The 24,857-nt window shown below is 41.3% G+C and overlaps 1 protein-coding gene across 3 annotated transcripts in view; it reads left to right on the top strand.

Moving 5' to 3' along the window:
- The window catches only part of cyld (cylindromatosis (turban tumor syndrome)), a 73,387-nt gene that overhangs the window by 20,395 nt on the left and 28,135 nt on the right, over window positions 1-24,857 (top strand). Inside the window, exons 3-8 of one of the 3 annotated variants that reach the window (XM_084337185.1) lie at window positions 10,176-10,490; window positions 11,406-11,511; window positions 15,409-15,510; window positions 16,146-16,262; window positions 19,882-20,267; window positions 21,584-21,749. In XM_084337185.1, the coding sequence (XP_084193311.1) occupies window positions 10,176-10,490; window positions 11,406-11,511; window positions 15,409-15,510; window positions 16,146-16,262; window positions 19,882-20,267; window positions 21,584-21,749 (1,192 nt within the window). The remainder of the gene's footprint in view (window positions 1-10,175; window positions 10,491-11,405; window positions 11,512-15,408; window positions 15,511-16,145; window positions 16,263-19,881; window positions 20,268-21,583; window positions 21,750-24,857) is intronic. The other 2 variants (XM_084337186.1, XM_084337187.1) reach the window with 2 other exon arrangements.

The raw sequence follows: 24,857 nt of genomic DNA, 5'->3' as shown, positions 1-24,857 counted from the left end.
ACTACATGGTTAAAACAGTTAAAAAAAATAGAAATAAAATAGTTATTAGTAAAACAAATAAAATAAAATACAGAATAAAAATAAGATAAAAATAGAACATAGTTAATTAAAAACATAGTATAAACAGACAATTTAAAAACAAGCGCAATAAAATTAAAATAAAAAGCTAACAGTCAAAGGCCTTTTTGAACAGGTAGGTTTTCAGGCCTGCCTTCTCTATCTATCTATCTATCTATCTATCTATCTATCTATCTATCTATCTATCTATCTATCTATCTATCTATCTATCTATCTATCTATCTATCTATCTATCTATCTATCTATCTATCTATCTATCTATCTATCTATCTATCTATCTATCTATCTATCTATCTATCTATCTATCTATCTATCTATCTATCTATCTATCTATCTATCTATCTATCTATCTATCTATCTATCTATCTATCTATCTATCTATCTATCTATCTATCTATCTATCTATCTATCTATCTATCTATCTATCTATCTATCTATCTATCTATCTATCTATCTATCTATCTATCTATCTATCTATCTATCTATCTATCTATCTATCTATCTATCTATCTATCTATCTATCTATCTATCTATCTATCTATCTATCTATCTATCTATCTATCTATCTATCTATCTATCTATCTATCTATCTATCTATCTATCTATCTATCTATCTATCTATCTATCTATCTATCTATCTAATATCTACCTACCTACCTCTCTCTCTCTGTTCAATGATTTAAAGTGGCCAAACGTTACAATATAAATACTAATTGGATTTTTCGCTGGTAAAAAATCTGCCCGGCTGGTAGTTTTTAAAATCTACCAGCCAAATGGCTGGTAAGTCAAAAAGTTAAGTTTGTTCCCTGGATGCGTCTAATATAGTGGTTGAGGACCAGCTTTTGTAAACAGACCGGTGTCTTTTTGTACAGCTACATCTATACTTTATAGTATTGCTATCTGTCCATTTTATTGTCAATTGAGTTCATAAACCGTCCCTTCAAAATGGCTTAAAGAAAAAAAAATTCATCAATAGGTTGTCATTTTATAGCGCCGTGAATATAAGCATTATAGCGGATTTTGTCTCGTATATTTTCTTGAAGGCTATATTCAACGGCATTTCCGTTTTACATATGCTAAAGAAATAACTCAAACTGCATATCATCGGGACTGTCCCAAAGCATGTATGTATCAAAGGGGGGGGGGGGGGGGGGGGCGGGGGATGTTGTTTATTATTATTGATTACCAATAACAGTGGTCGTGTAACTAGCCACATACGCTGCTCGGCTGGTTGCGTATCATAGCAAGCTCTGATCAGGCTGTAATTTATGTGAAAAAGATCTTACCATGAGCCGGTGAGATACCCCCGAGCATTTCCCCGTTATCGATCGGCATCTGGTAGATCGATATGGCCATTGGCAATGGCTGATGATAAATCCCCTTATTCCATGGTGAAATCTGCGATTCGAAACGTAATCCACAGTACAAGATGCTGATTCAGAATCCGGGTACTGAAAATCTCCATTGAAAGGGAAAAAAAAAAGTCATCCATTCGCCCACAGGGCATACTGCAGTGGAGCGATGGCGCCCCTAAGAGGATCTGGCCGGTATTGCACGTTCTCGATTTCACAGGGAATATATGCAGTGCTGCTCCGCGACCTTGACCCGGTTATTAAAATGGAATAAAAGCAATAACAACTTGCCACGGCTTTATACGTGATTCTGTCCACAACGCATGGATTCGAAACCCGTAAATTATACGTGGTCGGGCGGCAAAGTGTTAAGACATTATTTAAAATATCTAGATACACTGTAGCCTACACCATATGAATATAATAAAGTATACCGCAAGTCAAGACATTATTTAAAAGATGTACATACACAGTAGCCTCAGGGCTCCAGACTAACTTTTTTCACCACCGTCCCAGAACCGTCCCGAAATACTATTTTAACCGTCCCAAAGTGAATGTAACCGTCCCAAAAATCAAATGTTGTTTCTTTACTTTGGTTTTGTCGTCTATAGTTGTTATTGCCATAAGAAACACCATTCAGAGAAGGGGAGAATAAATTGATTTAGTCAAAAGGCTCCCAGGTGGAAAGATTTCACAAGAATAATTATGATTAAAAATAAATAAATATATATATATATATATATAAAAAAAAGTGTTTGACACTTTGATCGCCATGGTTAAATTCATAATTTACCATCCCTAGCCAGCTCTATTTGTCTATGGAGAAGTTCCCCTTCTTTGCAGGGCTATAACGTTTTAAATTCTATTGCTAAATTGACATTATTATGGCCCATTCAATGTCCTATATCTATTGTTCAGGGTGTAGCAACGTTATACTTTTTCATTCACATATTCATACTAAAATATGGTCTAAAGTATAAGTATGTTTTTATCGTTTTCTGCAGCTTTCTCCAGAACTTGATTTATAGCCCCAAATGCATTATATTGATGATCAAATACAGTTTGGTAGCGATCGGTGCCAGATAAAAAATTTCAACTGGAGGTACTTCTAGAAGTTACTACGTATCATCTGATGTTGACCGGATGGGCGGGGGGTCGTTTATAATTCCGTGGGCAACGTTATATCATTCATCTAGTGTGGGTCATATGGTCATCAGAGCAGTTAGTAAAGAACACGTTGGAAAATAACGCTGGATCTTACCGTATCTTCCTCGCGCCGTTGGACGATCAGCTTGGAGTAGACAGTTTTCGATTATGGGATGTTGATCTAGATGAACCATTTCCAGGTTGTATAATACTATATACGTCCAAATAACGTTGTTTATTGAGTTAGGGCGAGCGATTGATTATCCAGTGTGTCGAGATGGAGTCCGGCTAACGATTGCGAGTGCCCGGACGAAATATGGATGAGCACTTCCTGTTTGGCGCGTCACTTCCTGTTGGCCGATCTGCCGATCGGCCACCAGATGGCGCTCTTGAACCGTTAGACAGTTGAGTGGAGCTCAGCAGTATATCTCAGGTCCCCGGAGGAGAAATATGATTTCGATCACAGATTTTTGAAATATTGATATAGGCCTGTTGCAATAAGCAATAAATCAATTTATCGCGCAATAATGAAAATGAATGCAATGATTTTGACGGGCGCAATTAATTGCTATTTGCGTGTTTGTTTTAATGAGGCGGGAACCAGTACCTCTCCGTGTGGGGAGGCGGGCCGCTGACGTTACTACAGAGTACAGCACGGGAGCTCCTGTGAGCACCATGCGTATGTTGGGCAGTAGCAACGCTACATAGCTTAACTACATTTCTCAGTAGCGTGATGGTAGCGTCGCTCCTTTTGAACCAAGTAGCGTTCTTTGTAGTGTAGCTATTTTTAGACCCAAGTAGTGATGTAGCGTGAACAAACGCTATACGCTACTGCCCGGAGAAACTGGACTGCTAAATAAAGATTAAAGATCTAGCGTTGATGCTATGACGCTTCCTCCTCATCGTTGATTGCCTGTAGTAGCTGCATCTAACGTTAGTAGCTAACGTTAACTTAAAACTAACCTAAAGTTAGTTGTTCACCAACAATCTCAACATTTGTTTTATCATTAGCTCAAAAACACAGAACCGGACGACACAAGTTGTCCGCTCATAGGTTCTGCTAGGATAATAACAACAATACTTCCGGTCGGTGGGTTTCAAAATAAAAGAGCAAAGTCTAAAACACCGGAAAAGACGTTTATTTTGTACAGCGTTTTCCTCCACGAGTACTCAAGTACATCATGTGATCAATCGATCTGTTTTTTTTTGCCCATCCCTAGTTTATCCTGTGCTGAAAAGTCTCCATTCCAATAGAGATAGTATATATTTGTGTTCATTTGATTATTGTTGAGCTATATTTTAATCGAGAGTAACTGGTAGTGTAGCTTACTACATTTTCCAAGTAGCTTGCCCATCACATAATCCGCGAGCCACAGTAAACAAACGCAAGCCACAATTAGGGTGACCAGGTGTCCCGCTTTTGGTTGTATACTGCACAGCCATTTTACGTCCCACGTCCCTCTTTTCGAAGCAAAAAATTAAAACATGGGTCTAAAAGCCCCTTCCTACAGTAAACGTAGCAACCTGCCTCTTGTCCACACACATTGCTCTGCTCGTTTTATCATTGCTCTCACGGAGATAAAACTGGGAATGAGGTTACTCTGCTTCTGACGCTACCTCATATCTGATTGGTTAGGTAGTAATTTAGGATATTTAAAATGTCTTCCAATGTTAAATAAAGGTTTATTGCACTTTGAAACGGTTTCCTTGCATTATTATGCTATTATCATTATATTAGTAAAAAAAAAAAAAGTTGATTGAAAACTTTTGGGAAATACATTTCTCAAAAAAATTATTTCTCTCAAAACCGCAATAATATCACTTATCGCAATAATTTCTGGGACAATTAATCGCCCAGCAAAATGTGTTATCGTGACAGGCCTATATTGATATCAAAGACGTGTTACGGCGTCTTCGGCAGAATGAGCATGGCGGGGAAAGACGAGTTCCAGCGTTTTCGGCGATTAAAGTGTTAACAAGGTGCTAGTATAGGGATATTTGGTCACGGTGCTGTTATAGTCAACCAACTGGAGCCATGTTGATTATTCCTTCCATAGGAAAATATATTTAAATGTATTTGTATTTTATTTCGTTTTAGTTTTTTTTGTTATTACAAATGTGTGTGTTTATGGTTGAAAATGTTAGAGATAAATAAAGATCAAATCAAATCTAACTGAATCCCTCTTCTAACAAGAAAGAAAAACGTAGTTTAGCTTTAAACTATATAATGTCATTGCGTCCAGAGATTCCACCTTTGATAACTAAAGTAATGACACTTGACTAGTAATGAAACATGTCCCTTAGATCGCGCTGTCCTCCTGGTCGATATTGATAACTGCTGCTAAAATAAAATAAAATAAGTCCAGAGTCGAGACTCCGTGCTGCTTCCAACGAATCCCAATAGTATGCAACTGCAGAGCCGCAGAGCCAGGGGCGCTTTCAGGTCCGGTCACAGGCCCGCTCAACAGCGCCCCCCACCCAACGGCTGAATTGCCAATGGCTGAATTGGAGTATTGCACAGTGCAAATATAAGTTATTATTATTATTATTTAAAAGTCCTGTATTTTTAAAGTCGTATTTGGGGGCAATTAACCCTTTAATCGCCGTTGACGCTGTTCAGCGTCATTCCCCGCCATGCTTATTCTGCCGATGACGCTGGACAGCGTCTTTGATATCAATATTTCAAAAATCTGTGATCGAAATCATATTTCTCCCCCGGAGACATTATATGTACTGGTGAGCCCCTATCAACTCTAACTGTTCAATAGCGCCATCTGGTGGCCGATCGGCCTGATCGCCCAGGGAAGAAACAGGAAGTGGAAGCTGGTGCTCATTTCAATTTGGTCCGATCACTCGCTATAGGTCCCGGGACTCTTATCTCGACACAATGGATAGCGATCCGTTGCCAATAACTCTATAAACAACATGATTTGGACGTATATACTATTATACAACCTGGAAATGGATAGGATATTTCGACATCCCATAATAGAAAGAATTCTGTTCCACGCTCATCTCCCAACGGCGAGAGGAAGCTACGGTGAGTTTCAGCGTTATTTTTTAATTTCTTCGATACTAACTGCTCTGATGATCATATCACCCACACTAGATGAATGATATAACGTTGCCCACGGAATTATAAACGACCCCCCGCCCATCTGGTCAACATCAGATCATACGTAGTAACTCCTAGAACCACGTCCAGTTGACATTTTTTATCTCTCACCGATTCCTACCAAACTGTATTTGATCATCAATATAATGCATTTGGGGCTATAAATCAAGTTCTGGAGAAAGCTGCAGAAAACGATAAAAACATACTTATACTTTAGACCGTATTTTAGTATGAATATGTGAATGAAAAAGTATAACGTTGCTACACCCTGAACAATAGATCTAGGACGTTGAATGGGCCATAGTAATGTCAATTGAGCAATACAATTAAAAAAGTTATAGCCCTGCAAAGAAGGGGAACTTCTCCATGTTAAATAGGGCTGGCGAGGGATGGTAAATTATGAATTTAACCCCGGTTAACCAATGGTATGCTTTTTTTATTTAAAACATTTTTTGGGTATGATTTTCTTATATGGGTAAGAGTGCTCTCGACCACTCTTAGAATTTGGTCTTGCCTGAGAGAAAAGCAACAATAAGAAAACATTGCTGAATCCCAGGTAAGAACAAAATAAGAAGAAATGCTAGTTAAGAACGAAATCTGTTCTTATATCGCTTCATGCATGAGGCCCAATGTGATTGTCAAGCCAAATAAAAAGAAACTATAAAGAAAATATATTGATACTTTTCAGTGTATCAATATGATATTGGCTCGCAAAATATCATAATATAGCGATGTATTCATTTTTTCCTCCACCCCTACTTAATTGCGTAGTTAAAACCTTGCACAAAGTGTGAAGGGTCTAATCACTTCTAGGGCTGACCTTCAAAGCTTTTTTTGTCAATCGAAGCTTCGGGGCCGAGCTTCGATTTTAATTCGAAGCTTCGAGATTTTCTTTTTTTTTCTTTTTATTATAATAATTTTTTATTATTATTTTTATCTTATGTTGTGGGACTTGTACAGCACTTTGGTAAACGTTGTTGTTTTTAAATGTGCTCTATAAATAAAGTGGATTGGATAAGATTAATTAATTAAAGGGGAACTTTTACAATTTCTTTCACTATTTGGGCACTTTTACACAATTCCTGTGAGTTTATGGAACACCTCTGTAATTATATATATTTTTTAATTCATTGTTTTGTATTTCTAATCAAGTCCTCAAAAACAGCATTTTTCTACCTGAGGATCTTAAGCTGTTTTGAGGCTGGCTCCTAAACCACTGTGTGGCCTTCGCGGCATCTGGGACATTAACATGCAGCGGTGTCTCTCTGACATCACAAATCATCACATTTTCAGATGACTCAGTTCAGTGAGGGTGAATATTGTGAGAGGAGAATTGGAAGAATGCGCCAATATGAGAATTAGAGACATAGATCATATTAATATAAGTCCACATAGCTAGGAAACAATGCTAAACACTGAAAAAGGCCATTTATAAGATAGTTCCCCTTTAAGTAGCCCCTTTCGTGACTGTGACGCAGCCAACAAGGTTTCACTCGGCTGCGCTGCCTGGGTGCAGTGGGGCTGCTCTCACAGCCAACGACATGACATTACATAATTATGTTGCAACCTTCGTCTATCAAGCAAACAATTATATTATATTTAATTTATAATTATATCAGACAATGCACCTACAAAAGCAGATGATTACAATTAAATTAGCCAACTTGGTAACACATTAGTCATAGCAGCATAGGCATAGCCTTATTAATGTTTTGTGTGGCGTCGCCGTCGTGTACAACGATACTTACGTTTTTTAGGTGATTTGACAAAGTTGTTGTAGAGTTGTGATATGCCATTTTCTTCTGGCATATCTGGCACTCGTCTTTTTGGGCATTGTCTTTGCATATTTTAAAGTGTAACCACACGTCTGATGACTTCTTCGTCGACATGTCTGCTGCACATGTCCTTGTTGTTTTCAACACAGATAATCTCCACGTGCTTGTTGTAGAGCGGTGGAGTCGAGGTGCCGCTTACTTTCGGTTCATTGTAATGGAGGCGCAAGATTGGAGGCACATTTTTTTTTTTAAGAATTGTGCCATCGAACGAAGCTTTGAAGTATTTAAGACAGCCCTAATCACTTGTGTGTGTGTTAGTTGTAGGGCTGTCTTAAATACTTCGAAGCTTCGTTCGATGGGCATGGGATTCGAATATGAAAATAAAAATCAATTATAAAAAAATTGTTAACACTTTGGCTGCCATGGGTTAAATTCATTATCAACCGTAGGTTGCCGGCTCTATTTGTCTATAGAGAAAGTCCCCTTCTTTGCAGGGCTATAACTTTTTAAATTCTATTGCTACATTGCCATTATTAGGGCCCATTCAAAGTCCTATATGTATTGTTCATTGTGTAGCAACGTTAAACTTTTTCATTCACATATTCATAGTAAAGTATGGTCTAATGTATAAGTGTTTTCATCTCTTTCTGCAGCTTTCTCCAGAACGTGATCTATAGCCCCAAATACATTATATTGATGATGCAATACAGTTTTATGGCAATCAGCGCGATATAAAAAATTCCAACTAGACGTACTTCTAGAAGTTACTACACGTCATCTGATGTTGACCGGATGGGCTAGGGGGCGTTTATAATTCCGTGGGCAGCGTTATACCAATCATCTAATGTGGGTCAAATGTTGATAATAGCAGTTAGTATCGAAGACGGTAACTTTACACGCTAAAACTCACCCCAGTCTCCGCGCGCCGTTGGGCGATCATCGTAGAGTAGACATTTTATCATTATGGGATGTAGATTTACCCGGTCCATCTCCAGCTTGTATAATGGTATATACGTCCAAATCATGTTGTTTATCGAGTTATTGGCAATCGATCGCTGTGTATTGTGACGAGCTAGAATGCCGGGACCTATAGCGAGTGCCCGGAAGTAATACGGCCGTCCAGCACAACCTCTATGGCACTTCCTGTTAAGCGATTGCGCCGATCGGCCACCAGATGGCGCTCCTGAACCGCCAGAGAGCTCAGTGGGTCCTCCTGGTGGATCTCAGGCCAGCGGAGGGGACATATGAATCCGATCCCAGGTTTTTGAAATATTGATATTAAAGACGCTGTAAAGCGTCTTCGGCAACTTGAGCATGGCCGGGAATGACGTGTTTAAGCGTTTCCCGGCACCCAAAGTGTTAACTACAACAAGCAATGCTGTTTGTTATTTAAGATGAGGTCGGACTCGGTTACTGACAGATTTGTGTTCATTGTGCTGCTTTTATAAAGCCTCAAATGACGGCTTACAATATTTCATGAAAGCAAAGTGTTTAGTTTGTCTAAGATTTAAAAAGGTTTAAACTTTACAGCACTGACAAAGTTGAACAAAGTGCTGTACAAGTCCCACAATATTTTTTTTTCTTTTTATAATTGATTTTTTTTTTTCGAATCTTGGCCCCGAAGCTTCGAATTCCAAAAAAAATCGAAGGTCAGCCCTAGTTAGTTGGCCCATCAAAGCCATAACTTCTTTATCCCATTTGGCTCAAACTTGGCAGATAGGTTGACAGCCAACCAAAGCCATGCACTATATATTTTTATTCAAATCAGTCAAAGATTGACGGGTCATACTAAGGTTCTAGCCATTTGGTGCATATGGTGAAGATGGACAGATAAGATTGTGCTAGGTGGGAACACGATCTCGGTCTATCCGGTCTAGTCTACACAATATTACATGGAGAGTCTCCTCTGCTACCCGATAATATTCCACTAAATATTCATGGAAGGCTGGTTTGCAGATCAACATGTGCACCAGCGTGGGTGTAACTCATCTGACATTCTAGTTTGTATCATGTCACCCAGCTGTCTTCATTACAATGCTAAATCTAGTCATTTGAGTCTCGTCAGGCATTCTGTAACAAGACGTGAGTAAAGTAGCAAGATAACAAAGGGTTGTTCATAGGAGCACAGTGTTGTGTTTATTCCACAGATTCCAGCCGTAGGCTGCATGAGTGGGTGAATGAGTACAGGCAATCTGATCCCAGCTCAGTATAGAGGGGCTTTACTACATTCCTCTGGTTCACATCAGAAGCCTGGTTACATGACACTTATCACAGGCAGATTACCGCATCGCATCAAGTTGTGACCTTTTGAAGATACCAGGGATTATAATAGCAATTTAGAAGAGCCTGCAGGTGACAAAAAGAATAACTATCTATTATGTAACGGCACTCCATTCACCCAACATTATCAGATGTAGTTAAGGCAATTATTCAGCAATATGCCACTACTCTGCAATTAAACACTTGCTGCAAGCCCACTGCAGTAAATCGATCAGAGGCCCCCACAATTGTATGATGTTGACTTTCCCAGAGTGAAGCTTAGCTAGTGGCCTTCCTTGGTATGACTGTAATAGCACCCCCCCACCACACACACACCTCTCTCTCTTTCCCTCTCTCTCTCCTCCCTCCCTCCCTCCCTCCCTCCCTCCCTCCCTCCCTCCCTCCCTCCCTCCCTCCCTCCCTCCCTCCCTCCCTCCCTCCCTCCCTCAGGAGGAGGGTCGGGGCCAGGGGTTTACGGAGGGCTCCTACCAGGGTCGCCAGCTCTTCCGCTGCGAGGATGAATGTGGTGTGTTCGTGGCCCTGGACAAGCTGGAGCTGTGGGAGGACGACGAGGAGGAGGAGGAGCTGGGTGAGCTGGAGGTGGACCACGTCACCCTGGTGGAGGAGGAGCAAGACTTCCCCCCGCTGGAGATCAACTCCAGGGTCCTGGTGCAGACCAGAGAGGGGCCCGAGAGGGGCACCATCATCTTCTGCGACCTGCTGCCGGGCAACGAGAGCCTGGGCTACTATGTGGGAGTTGACATGGTAAAAGAACCATCTGGGCTTTTTACTTGACTAGAGTCCCCCTGAGCATTCATAAGATGACCTCCAAGCTCATGTTCATCATTATCTGCCCCTAGTGAAGCAAGCTAGTCTGGTGCTGAAACACTAGTCTAGTACACAATAATGCAATACATAATACATGCAATTAAATAAAAATCATAATCATAACATCATCATAACAAATCATAACAAAGTTGGATCTTGTCATCAGCCTTGTATTGTTCACAGACCAATACAGACCAATACAGACCAGACATTTGTGTAACCAAAATAATTACTCACTGAGGAAAGCTTATAACACCAGACCTATAGCTTATTATTGTTTTAGGATGAGTAGGGCAGCAGCCGCAGTATCCATGTTGTTTACTGTTGCCAATCGGGAGGAGCGAGATAGAAAAGTACTTATGGAAAAGCTTCAGAGACACATAGCCGAGGCATTTGAATGGCGATCGTTAGAGGAGCCAGAGCATCTGAGCCTCCCACACAGAAGCCAGTCAGTCACGCGGGCAGTGAGGTAAAGCCTCACTCAGTGCTGTATGACCAACAGCGTGGCAGGGGGCCAAGCTGGGCAGCCCAGGAGAGCCCACTTCTCTCTCCGCTACCAGTCCACTGCCAGCCTCGCCCTGCCTGCCTTCACTCGCTTGCTGCGCCCTGGGTCGCACACACTTTTAAGATTATCCTGGTGGAGTGGAGAGTCTTGGAGTTAAAACGAGGCACATCACAGTGAGTGGAGGAGAGGGAGAGATGCGATTTGGTAAATGACATTGCTGGCGAATGTTTTGTCTAAAGTAGCAGTTTTGTGAGATGTGCCCTACAAGGTTGTTCTGAAAGGTTCTGTCTCCCAACTCTTCTCCCCCCCTCCCCCCCCCCCCCCCCCCCCCCCCCCCCCCCCCCCAGGACAATCCTATCGGGGACTGGGACGGTGTGTTTGATGGGAAACTGCTGTGTAATTTCGCCAGCTTGGAGCACACCCGCCTCGTCCCCATCTGTGACGTAATGCCAGGTGAGGTGAACAACAACACATATAATCTCTCTCTTTGATGATTGACATTTCCCTTGTTCAATCAGTTATTTAATTTTGTATTACACATTTTAACAATCTAAAATCAGCAGGGCAGTGGTTGATTTGTTGGGAGCAGTGCTGAGCTGTGTTCAGAGTGTTGTGCGTCTGTGTTCAGCTGGCAGTGGGAACAGAGGGCCCCTTTGTGTTGATGGCTGGCTTGTTTTTTAAAGTCAAGTGAGATGCTCACTCAGCCCCTTTGTTCTGCACATCGGCGTATTGATTTGTTTATTTGTGCCCCCCCCCCCCCCCCCCCCCTCTTAACGATGCTCTGACTTCTTCTCACATGAAATGTCCGGGATGGGGGTTGTTGACGTTAGCTAATGTGTCATCTTTCCTTTTTTAAAGCCTTCTTTGAAACCCCATGCTGGACCTGTACCATATAGATAGGCTACTGAAGCTCCATGCTGGATCTGTACCCTGTAGATAGGCTACTGAAGCTCCATGCTGGATCTGTACCCTATAGGCTACTGAAGCCCCATGCTGGACCTGTACCATATAGATAGGCTACTGAAGCTCCATGCTGGATCTGTACCATATAGATAGGCTACTGAAGCTCCATGCTGGATCTGTACCCTGTAGATAGGCTACTGAAGCTCCATGCTGGATCTGTACCCTATAGGCTACTGAAGCCCCATGCTGGAGCTGTACCATGTAGATAGGCTACTGAAGCCCCATGCTGGATCTGTACCCTGTAGATAGGCTACTGAAGCTCCATGCTGGATCTGTACCCTATAGGCTACTGAAGCCCCATGCTGGAGCTGTACCCTGTAGATAGGCTACTGAAGCTCCATGCTGGATCTGTACCCTGTAGATAGGCTACTGAAGCTCCATGCTGGATCTGTACCCTGTAGATAGGCTACTGAAGCCCCATGCTGGATCTGTACCCTGTAGATAGGCTACTGAAGCTCCATGCTGGACCTGTACCCTGTAGATAGGCTACTGAATCTCCATGCTGGACCTGTACCCTGTAGATAGGCTACTGAAGCTCCATGTTGGACCTGTATTCATTCAATTAATAAACTGTATGCCTCACTGTCACTGTGTGGAAGAGACTGGGATCATTCTTTTGTGCAAGGCAACATCAGGCTTGACTTAAAACATTACTTTCCTAACTTTGTGAAACTAAATGTAACAAATTAACACATAGATATAAATGTACTGAATGGTTATTTCTTATTTTATTTATTATATATGTTTTTTTTTAAATGATCCGATATATATATATTTTTTACCGATACCCGATCCAGCTATTTTACTGATATCGGCGGCCGATACCGATACCAATATCGGATCGGTGCATCCCAATGGAGGACCCTTATGTAAACAAGACTAAAGTCTTTTTCTGGTCTTCATCCTCTTAGCAGTATTGAGCTGTACTGTATTGTACTCATTCTGCAATCTGTTAATAAAGTTTTCAATCAATCAATGAAGGTCTATATGCAATGAAAGAGCAAACATCATCTGATGGAAAGTAAACAACCTTTTGGACTCACTACCTGTCGCCACTACAGTCGCCTGTCATCCTTTGATTCCTTGGAAAATGCTAAAATTGTGTCTTGTCATTATGATGATTGCAATGTGGTGCAAAACACAGCACTAAAGAGTAGTAGTTAGAGTAGACGACAGAGTACAGCAACTTGCAATGGGCCTGGTCTACAAGATACACTACACACTAAGGTACCCATGTACATGTCAAAATACTTCCCAAAGGTCAGTGAATACCACAACCACAACACCAGAGGGAGTTCCACAAATCATGTTCAACCCAGATTCGGCTCAAACAAGGGACTAAACACGTTTCGCAATTATGCCAAACAATGTGGAACGACCTACCCACAGCCGTAAAATAATGTGAATCCCTACCCACCTTCAAAACCGCTCTCAAAGAGCACCTACGGGAGGCTGCAATTCGAAACTGGCCCCTGTAAATGTCCAACCCCCCACCCAATGTACAGTTTCTCCCCCCTCAAATGTATATACTCTCTTTTAGAAACTCTGGATGGATGTAACAGTTAGGGATGGGTACCGAATTCGGTACTTTTGAGGTACCGAACCGAAACACGTCGGTACTACCGAGTATCGAATCAAGTGAGAAACCGGAAAAAAAATTAAAAGAAAATAATTTTTTTTTTTTTTTTTACTTTTTTCTTTTCATGTCAACGTTCACACGCACAATATATGCTTACCTAGGATTTGACTTGATTCAACAACAAAGCAGTCGGAGCAATGACGAGCCGAAAACTGACGAAATTGTAGTTATTTGAAGTTTGGATTTTTTTTTTACGACTAAATAAAATTTCTTGAGACTAAAGTACCGAAAAAAGGTACCGTTGGGTACCGGTATCGATTCACAGGTACCGGTACCGGTATCGGTTCAAATGTGAAAGGTACCCATCCCTAGTAACAGTACTGTTTATCTGTATGTCGTGTATGTCATGAATGTTATGATGAATTGAAAATGGGGGACCCTGATGTAAACAAGACTAAAGTCTTTCTCTGGTCTGCATCCCCTTAACAATTGTGTGTATTGAGCCATACTGTATTGTACCCATTCTGCAATCTGTTAATAAAGTTTTCAATCAATCAATGTTGGCAAAACTCAAAGCAGCTTCGTAACTTTGCACGCCAATGTGGGCTATCCAGCCAGTTGTTACAATGTGTCAAAACGTAAAGTACCAAGTGATCCAGCATAGACGCATGTCTCCGAAAGTTGTTTACATTTTATCAAATGGCATACTCACTTTTGTCATGTACTGAACTGTCGAAGGTCATAGGAATAATGTGTGAGTTGTGAGGTCAGATTTTCATTGTAGACTAATTAGACCATGCATCTCCTTTTGAAATGATTCCACATGACTGTTTGTAGTAGCTAACTTACTGGTATACTAGATTCATACAGCTCTTTTGTGACTTGAGAAGAATAAGAATGTACAGATACAGTGTATTAGGACTGAACGATGTGGACAAAATATCATATTGTGATGATTTTAATAGATGTTGCAGTTGCGAGTGCGACATCACTTGTTGTAATATCATCTAATAAGATCTAAAAATTAAGTGTTGAATTTACTATTTAATAGTACTACTAGTACTATTTCAGTAGTAGCCTATATTGTAGGATTACATTCGCTTTGTAATGTGAGTGTGACACTGTGAGGCATGACACTGTTTACTATTGGATTTCCTAGAGATGACTGGTCTGCTTGTGTAGACCTTGTATTTCTACGTGTGACTGAAGCACGTCTGCCAGACTCTTTTTTGTCTCACTTTATCTAATTTATTATGTGTATTTAAAAAAAAAAGATTGAAGCATGCCCATGTTTTTGTTATGTGAGGATATCATATCATACTCTTTTCATATAGCGATATCGGTATCAATATATATACCTGTTCGCTGTATACGTCAGACTCGGTGTGCGCGCGCATCACCGGAGCAGAAAGGAACATAATCCTGGTCAGAACAACGGGGCAGACTACAATATATTTGCATTTGTTAGCCATGCTAGCGATCTAAACAATCAATCCATGCCAAAGCTAGATATGTAAAAGGTGAAAGACTCACACTCACAGCCATGCTGATTTGGCAAAATTACATCCAGCCGTTTTCATTTGAAACCACTTTTAGTCAGGGGAGTGCCATGGTTTCTCCATAGAGCTCTGTCGTATTCTTTTAGCGCAGCAGCTTGCGCTAAAGTCACGTGACCCAGTTGGTATTGCTGATTGGCTCGAACACGGTATGTTTGTATACAGCAAACAGGTCTATTGTCCAGCCCTTCATTTGGTGCATGTTAGCGTTAAGGTGTGCCTCTAATACAGGTGTATTTCTGGGCTGTGCAGAATATTCCATGCAGGACCAAAGGCTGCAAAAGCACAGTTTTGCCCCCAGAGGCACCAGCAGTGACAAGTCCACCACTGGCCAAAGCAAACCGAAGAGCAAAGGTACTGCGCTGCTTGTTATTACACACAAGCCTAACAGGCTTATCAAAAGATACTGCACTGCTTGTTATTACACACAAGCCTAACAGGCTTATCAAAAGGTACTGTACTGCTTGTTATTACACACAAATCGAAGAGATTTATCAAAAGGTACTGCACTGCTTGTTATTACACACAAGCCAAACAGGCTTATCAAAAGGTACTGCACTGCTTGTTATTACACACGAATCGAAGAGGCTTATCGAAAGGTACTGCACTGCTTGTTATTACACACAAATCGAACAGGCTTATCAAAAGTCTAATCTCTCTCGACAACAAAATCCTAGACCATAATGAAAGGGGTGCTTGACGACTGCGACTTAAAAGGAATTTGATAGATTCTTCCAGATTCCTGCTGTTGAAAGTGTGCTGTTCTTGAATGGTGGCCGAATGTGTGGCTCCCTAATCTCTTGTATATGTTGCATGTTTGCAGTTTACTGATTAATGCATCTTTTTTTCTCAGTACATGTCTCCCCATTATTTCACTGCTGTCCTCAATGAGTGGGGAAATGCACACGGGACACACACACACACACACACGCACACACACACACTCCTTGCTTATTTTGTGTTTCTCCGTCTACTTGTGTCACTTCCAGGATTAGCTCATCAGTGTGGCAGTAGGAGCAAGTCAGAGTTTTACTATACTTTAAATGGCAGTTCTGTCGATCCCCCAGTCCAGTCCAAATCCAAAAGCACATGGTACATTGATGAAGGTAAAGACATGATACTTAGACCCCAGCAAAACGGTCTTGATAGCAGCCTCCTGTTAATATACTCAACACTCAAGATTGAGTCTGCCCCTGAATGTATTCAAGTGTATAGGTGTGAAGGTTCTGTGTTTATGCTAGCCTAGGGAAGAAAAACACTACCCTTTAGGCCTGCATAAGGAGGGAGGAATTCTACTACGGTCAATAACAATTAATTGTAAGCTACCGGGTTTAAGGAATGTGGAAGAACCTGTTACTAAATGTAGAACACGGTTTATATAAATAACTAAGTGTTTGGTGGTTCGATGCAGTAGATTGCTATCAAGACCCAGTCCCAGAGCTTCCTCTTTTCATTCCCATTCAACTCCACCTGCATGGAGTTCTTGGTGTGGCATGGTTTTCATCTGAATAGGAAAAAAAGGCTTTTAATGATGTTTCATTTTGTAGAATAATCTCATTCGGCTACTGTTTGGCTTTGATCAAAGATGCAGTGGAATTGCACTGGAAATTAAATACTGAAAATGCTCCATGTTCCACATTCCATAACACGCATTGGGCCCCACTGTACAATAAGACTTGCAGGCCAAAGCATTAATAAAAGCCTTCAGTTGTGGTTGTAGGTTGTGAGTGATGAGATTGGTAGTACATTGTCACATTTTCTTAGCCTATGATATCACAGGTGATGGGGTGTGTGGGGAGGCACACGTTTTATTTACTAGACACCAGAAGGTAATTCCATTGCTTTCTGGTTAAATGGTCATCGACAACGCGGTATGAGTGATGCATATCAACTGTAAAAAATGAATGACAATTGCATCATAATGTAGCTCAGGGCTGGGTAATGTACCGATATCCGAGACATGTCAAAAGGGAGACCAACTCCTTGTCACTTCTACAATGCGGAAGGGTTGTGTTAAGGCGCGATATTGGCAGGCTTAGAGTGATCCAGGATTCATAGAACCTCAGTTACATGCGTAACTATCGTTCTATTTCATCCTTCCTGACTGCCAGAGGCGGTGCTTAAAGCACTGGATGACTCATACCAACAGAGTCACAAGGTATCTTGAGTATGTACTCTCAGAGAGTAGAAGCAGAGAAACTCGGCATCAGGACCACGCCCAATGGATGGGCGTGACAACATTCACATTGTAGAACCTGAAGAATGTGCCCAGTGATGCCCACAAGGCCACGGCACCTATGGTTTCCGGGGGCACTCCTCTCGGGGCTGCCCAGGATGTCGAGACACTTCTGGTAGAGTGGCACCTTACACCTGATGGCAGGGGCAGTTCTTTGCCCTGTATGCGTGGGAAATTACATCCACGATCCAGTGAAACAGGTGCTGACGGGGCGCAGAAGCACGCTGCATTCACAAACAAATGATGTCAACAAGTTAGCTTTGAGTGACACGGTAGTGAAGCGTATGTGAAGCGAGAATATGAAAAGCAACCGAGCCACTGATGAATTAAGCATTTCACTGTAATGTACATGTACTTTATACGTGACAAATAAAAGCAAACTTGAACTAGCTCGGGTCATCAGGGGTCACCATGTGACTATTTTGGTATAAATACTCGACTGCGCATGCGCAAGATGGAAGATCCTGTGCTTTAAGCACCACTTCTGGTTGTCAGAAAGGATGGAATAGAAACTCTTTTACCCCCCAACAAATTACTACCCCCCCCCCCTCGTCGTATGGCCCAGCCCTAATGTAAACTATCCACGGCTTCATTGGCATCTGAATGAGATGTAGGGTGACATACAGTGTGACTGTTACACAGGAATGTGGGAGAACCCGGTCACTCGCTCTCATCTGTAATGTTTGATGACTTCTTCTCAGTCATGGTTTCCACTGTCGTCGTCATTTTCACCTCCAGGCTCCAGGACCACGTACACATTCTCTGGTGATGGTTTTTTTGTTCTTTTTTAAACACTTTCATTCTTCTTCATAGCCTCACGTGCCTTTTGGCTTCTCTCTCCTGTTTGTGTTTGTGTACTGTCAATATGGAAAAACTGATTCCAGCTGTCGACCGTCAGGGCTGGCCACCAACTTTTGAATGGTTCGGAATTTGTTTGGTATATTGGCATTCATAGCTCAAATCAGATTATAAATTTTTTATTATTATTATTATTATTGTGTGTATAAATGTCCTGTTTGTTCATTATGAGCCACCGGACCTGTGTGTTTTTTTATTTTATTTTATTAGACAAGTATGCCTAACGTACGTCCACTAAAAGTAACCTCACTCATGCAGAAGTCTCTGAGGTGTGTGTGTGTGTTTACCTTGCGCTGCAGCTGGATTTGCCAGGTGTGTGTGTGTGTGTGTTAAGGCTGTCCCCGAAGCCTGTTTTTGGGATTCGAACTTCGTCAGGGTTTTACGAACGAACGTTCGAACCTTCGAACCTTCGTTTTTAATAATTTTTTTTTTTTTTTTTTATATAAATATCCTCAAACTAAATCCTCAATTTGAATAAAGTGATTAATCTGATTAAATTAGTCTCTTTTTTTTAATAGTATAATATTAGTGTAGCCTAATCTTTATCGGCAACTGTGAAGAAAAACCACATTTGTTCAAACAGAATGAATAGACACATAAAATAAACATAATTTCTTTTTAACATGTTAAGAATGTTAATATAACGATCGAACATTCGGGCTCAGCCTTAGTGTGTGTGTGTGTGTGTGTGAAGGAAAACACTTGTTGCGTTGGAATACAGCTACCATAGTGTTATCAGATAAAAACAATGGTTCATGTTTGTACATTTCCAAATTGTACCAACAACATGTTGCCTACTTTGCGTAGCGTTCATAGACTTTTGATACAGAAGTCAAGAGAGAGGACTTTGGTTGCAGAGAGAAGTTGAATGTCTTTGCATCAGACAGGTAAGAGTTGTATATAAGCAAATATAATGACCCTCACTCACCAAGAGGCCGACAGAATAATTGTAACTCTAGGTGCTTTTGTTGGAATAATAACACGTCGCCTGTCTCCCATCAACACGGTTAAATTAGCATAATCATTCCCGGGTTATAAACATAAACAATTGCTCTGTTGAACTCCTAAGGTACTTGTAAAGTGATTCAATAGCTTTATATTTACTTATATCATACATTTCAGGGTTAAATGGTGAGTTAAAGGCAGAAGCAGTGAGCGGAGCTGCCATTGTGATTACACTATGACAGAACATTTGACCTCAATGCCTATGGTATTCCTGATTATGTTTTTGTGAGAGCGAACTTTTGGACCAATGAATGTCTGAACCTTAAAAAGTGGCATTCGGGCCAGCCCTACCGACACATGTACACATTTACCTCATGAATACATGAGATCATGAGAGAATCCTCAATTTAGTATTAAAAGTGAAGTTTCAAATCAAGTTATTGTGTGGGCTTCACAGGGCCCCATTATAATAGAATACAGAAAAACTTTGATTGGGCCTATATAATACAATACAGTATAACTTATACACATAGATATGATCTAATGTTTATTTGGCCTCAAAGTCTGACATTACTACATTGATACAATGCAAGCGAATCTACACATCAATGTCAATCTTTCTGATGTGAAATGTAACGCAGGTTCCTTTTTGAATATTTTTTTTGGTCTCTCGTTCTCTGCCGCAGTCGGAGAGGACCCTGCCAAGTCTCTCACGGACACGCCTCCCGACTTCAACCAAGCATCCCCGCCTTCCAGGGCGCCGCCCTCCGCCTCTCTGTCCAGCGACAACAAGTTCCACTCGTTGCCCTTCAGTCTCAACCGCAAGACGGGGCCCAATGGCAGCATGAGCCATGGGCCCCTCTCCCTCTCTGTCCAGTCGGTGATGGGGGAGCAGCCTGAACTCCCGCCCCCCACGCCACCGTCGCCACGGCCCCCCACCCCTCCTCGTGGGCAACCGGGCCTGGAAGTGGGCTCCCTGGTGGAGGTGAAGGAGAACCCCCCTTTGTGCGGGGTCATCCGCTGGGTGGGCCTGCCCCCTGGTTTACTAGAGCCGTTGGCCGGTCTAGAACTGGTGAGATCATCACAGTCGGAAAGACTTGATTCAGAAAATACAAAAGAATGTACACTGCCCTACAAAGGCAAAAAACAGTAACTTCAGTTACTATAGTTTGCCTTTGTAGGGTAATGCTGCTATTGTGGTATTAGCGCAGACACATTTAGAGGGATGCAGATGTAGTGGTCTAAATACACCTGTAGACGAGTACTCTGCTGTACAAAGGCAAGAAGGCAGTGACCAGAAGTTAAGGGCATTACAGGTATTTGTGATAACGGGTAGACATGCTATAATGACAACAGGACAACTTACACAGTGAACAGGGACAGAACCAGGCTGGATGTATCAACTCTCCGTAGAGTTGATGCTGTAGATGGGTTTCCTGTATACACTGTTCTCGAGCCAATCGGCAACAACCTCCTGAAACATGTGACTGAGTCGTTCCTCAAGTGGCTCAGAGTTGCTGCACAGTACAACAGGTAGAAACCATGGCATTCCTCTGACGAGAAGTGTTCTTCAACAAAAATGGCCATTTGGCCAAATCAGCTTGGCTGCAAAGTGGGACACTTTCACTTTTAAGCTTAGGTATAGATAGATTGTTTAGCTCACTAGCACAGCACGGCTAACACATGTAAAGATATTGTAGTCTGCCCCACTGTTTAGGATTACACTGGCTTTTTGCTCCTGTGATGCACTGGTATAAATTATGACGTAGTCAGGAAACCCTTTGATAGAACGTTTGGCATGTTGCTAGGAAACGACAAACACTGCAGTTGACTTCCTGATGGGTTTGTTACTGTGTTTACTAATATCAAAACATGGCCCAGATGAGTTATTATACAATTGAACTAAATTACACAACTTTTCTTTATCAGGAAATCCCAAATAATATTGATTGAACATATTTTTTTCATCAACGACAGTCAGCCAAGATGTAACTTATTCCTTGACTAACACCTGACGGGAACTGTAGTCACTCCTAGAATAGCTGGTGTTTTGTTATTGTTAAGTTGAAACCGTCTTCTGGACGTATGAGTTTTTCAGTAGGTTGTGCCTGTGAAAGTGATGAGAGTACAGTAGTACTGTACATAGATCAGAGCACCACACAGTAGTTATACTGAACAGAGAGAAGTACTAACACCAATACAACAGTGTAAAATATGTGTTTATTTCACATGAAGATTCAAGGTAGTGTGGGAGGAGGCTGAGTGAATCAGATCCCCTCTGTGCCTGAGGCAGTTTATCCACTGGCTTCCCAGTGACTGTGCTCTGTCAGCTGTATAGCAGATACAGTATCCCTGACAGCAACATGATGATGTAATCTGGTCTCCCAGGAAGAGGAGTGTGTCGGCTGCACGGACGGCACCTTCAAGGGCACCCGCTACTTCAGCTGCCCACCCAAGAAGGCCCTGTTTGTGAAGCTCAAGTGCTGCCGGCCCGACTCCCGCTTCCCCTCCCTACACCATTCCTCCAACCCCATAGAGCGCTGCAACTCCATCGGTGAGTTGGTATTATGAATGGTTTTTATTTTTATTTTTTTTTATATAGAGCCAGAGGTCATGGGCCTTGTTCAGACTGCCAGCCCAAATTTTTTTAATCCTTTTTTTCATATCCAGATTGTAACCAGGTTGATTTTAGAAAGTCTGGACAGCAAAAGAAACTAACCTCATGAAATAAGATTTTTGGCAATCTGATCCAAACCACATTACAATCGGATTTCTACAGATGCGTCTCAGTCCACACTGCTCTAATCAGATTTCAAAGTCACTTGCAATGTGACACACAACAACAACGTCAAATCCAGAGTGACAGAAGTGCATCAGAGCGTTATCTAAGCTAATCCATTTAGTTAGCCTAGTTAATCAATTTGTCTAACAGCAAAAACACAACGTTAACCTAACAATAAGCTTTCGTTACCCAACGTTACCAACTCTAGCAATTTAGGTAATGTTAACATTAGTAATGTTACATAGTGTTGGCTAACAGTTAGCTATCATATGGGGTGTTGACAAAAAAACGGTAGCTAACATCATTATCACAGCAACCCATGCAGATAGGTTGGTGATGGACACACAAATCCAATTTGATCACTTGCAAATAACAGTGCAGACAGTCAGTCTTTTTTACAATATTTTTTTTGCCCTTTTTTGAGGGCACTCCATCCACCCCCCCCCCCCCTCTTCGGGGATAACTTTATTATTTATTATACGTTTTAACTATTTACAGTGCAAAATAAAAAGTGTAGTAAAATAAGAAAAATAGTGACATTTCATTGCCCTCTCGGAGGGGGGGAACTCGGACTAGACATTGACAAACAAATTACAACTAAGGGCAATGAAGGACAACAACGAATACACATGACAAGGGAAAGAGGGGGGGGGCAGAGAGGGGAGTAAGTAAAGTAGGGGGTGAGAAGCGGGATTGAGAGAAGGGTCAGTCTTAACGAGACTTCTTGTTTTTCAGTCTTGTTTGCAGTCTGAGTAAAGCCATAATGACTTCACTCAATTTCAATAGGTGGGTAATTTGAATTCTTCTCACCAGTGTAGTCCTTTCTGTAGCCACAAGCTGGAGCCTGCACAGTAGTGTAGGGCTGTTTCTCTGGCCTAACTATATGCACAGAGCTGGCTGTGGGATTCTCCTGTTTTTTGGAAGCATTTAGTTTCATGGTCTTCAAAACATTGGAGTGACTGTACTCATCCATTGGGTACGGCAACATTAAATGATCATCATCAGAATGTTCACAATGTTGCCGTTGACATAATATGTCGTCAATGAGGCAGGTATGAACTAAGTCTATATTAATCTTTCCTTTTTTCTTTTAACAAATGTTTTTTATTTACCCTTTTTTAACATAAAACTAGACACACAATACATTAACTGTAGAAATCCACAATAAATCACAGGACTATGACTGACATAATAATAACAATAATAACAATCCATCCATTATTCCGTTTAACACCAGGGATTACAAATTCATATGCTATCCTTTATCCTCTCCACCACATCTAACCAGATTGCTATGCTGGCTTCATTAACACCTACAATTCGTGCGGTAGATATCTCTAGATAAATCACATCGAGATAGGTAAGAACCCATACCTTCCGGCACATTTTATCCGGTTGAATCCAGCGTGATGCTATCAGCTTTTTGGCAGCCGTAAGACCGGACAAAATCTCTTTACCTGTAGAGAGGCTGCTAACTGAGAAACATCATTCAACAACAATACAGAAGGCAGTACAGGTATGGTCAGAAATAAAAATTCTGATAATTGCGTGGTTACTTCTTCCCAGAATATCTTAACAGGAGGGCATTCCCAATACATATGCATAAATGTACCAATATCACCGTTTAAACATAAGGAGCATCGAGGGTCTTGTTTGAACCCCATTAGGTGCAAACGTCTAGGAGTTAAGTAAGTCCTATGAATAAAATTAAGATGAATCTGTTGATGATCCGGGTTGCGTGATGACAGCCGTACGTTTGCCCAAACTTCATCCCAATCAAAATCTACTTCCAAGTTTGGTATATCCTTCCTCCAGACTAAGTCTAGAGGAAGGACATCATATGAGGACGTAAGTAAGTGACGATAAAAGTCAGAGACGAAGCCTCTCGATGACTCTTTCATAAAATAATTTGTGATATCTGTGGTGCTCAAGTGGCATCTTTAATGGGACTCCATGAGCCCTTAAAGCTGCTCTTAATTGTAGATAGAAATAATAAGTGGAGTTGGTGAGGTTAAATTTGTTAGATGTATCTTGATAGCTGCAGAAACCCCGGTCGTTGAAGATATCCCCCAGTGTATGTATGCCCTTCTTTTCCCATTTGGTAAATCTGATAGGTTGTTGTGCAATAAGGAGTAAATTGTTATTAAATGGGGGAGAATGACTATGCCATTTATGTTGGTTAGTACATTTTTTCTGTGTGTCACGTCATATCCGGATCACATGTGTAATAAGAGGGCCAAATTTCAAGTTGCATTGCTTAATTGATAAGTTGGTGTATACTATATCCTGCAGTCTATGTGGTGCCACTATGTTCTCCTCTAATGGTCTCCAGGATACAGATGCTTGAGAATCAAACCAGGTGATCAGTTGTCTTAAAGAGAATGCTTTAAAATAGTAGTGGAAGTCTGGAAATGCTAAACCCCCGTCGGCTTTATTTCTCTGTGCAGTGGATCTTTTTATTCGTGGAGGTTTGTTCCAAATAAATGTATATGCGGTGGATAACGGCAACATCGAGCTGAAAAAGTTGATTCTAGGTAAAACATCCATCTTAACTATTGATGCTCGGGCCTGTACTGAGTTTTTTAGTTTTGACCACCTGCCGAAGTCGTTTGTGATCCTATCTAGGAATCCGGTATAATTATACTTCACCGTTTGGCATATAGTGGGGAATATTTCAACGCCAAGACATCTAAAGTGTTCTACCATTGGTATATTTACTGGGAGTGAGGTAGCCTTCGCAGTCACATTAAGTGGAAGGAAGGCCGATTTTGGCCAGTTTATCTTAAATCCCGATAGATTGCCAAAATCATTATTACCTTGAGAAGATGAGGCAGTGAGGTGGTAGGGTTTTGCATGAACATTATTACATCATCCGCATAT

The sequence above is a fragment of the Notolepis coatsorum genome (assembly GCF_963971535.1).
Source record: "Notolepis coatsorum genome assembly, chromosome: 20".
Lineage (NCBI taxonomy): Eukaryota > Metazoa > Chordata > Actinopteri > Aulopiformes > Paralepididae > Notolepis > Notolepis coatsorum.
The sequence above is the reverse complement of the archived record's forward strand: the minus strand, read 5'-3'. Positions and strand labels throughout refer to the sequence as shown.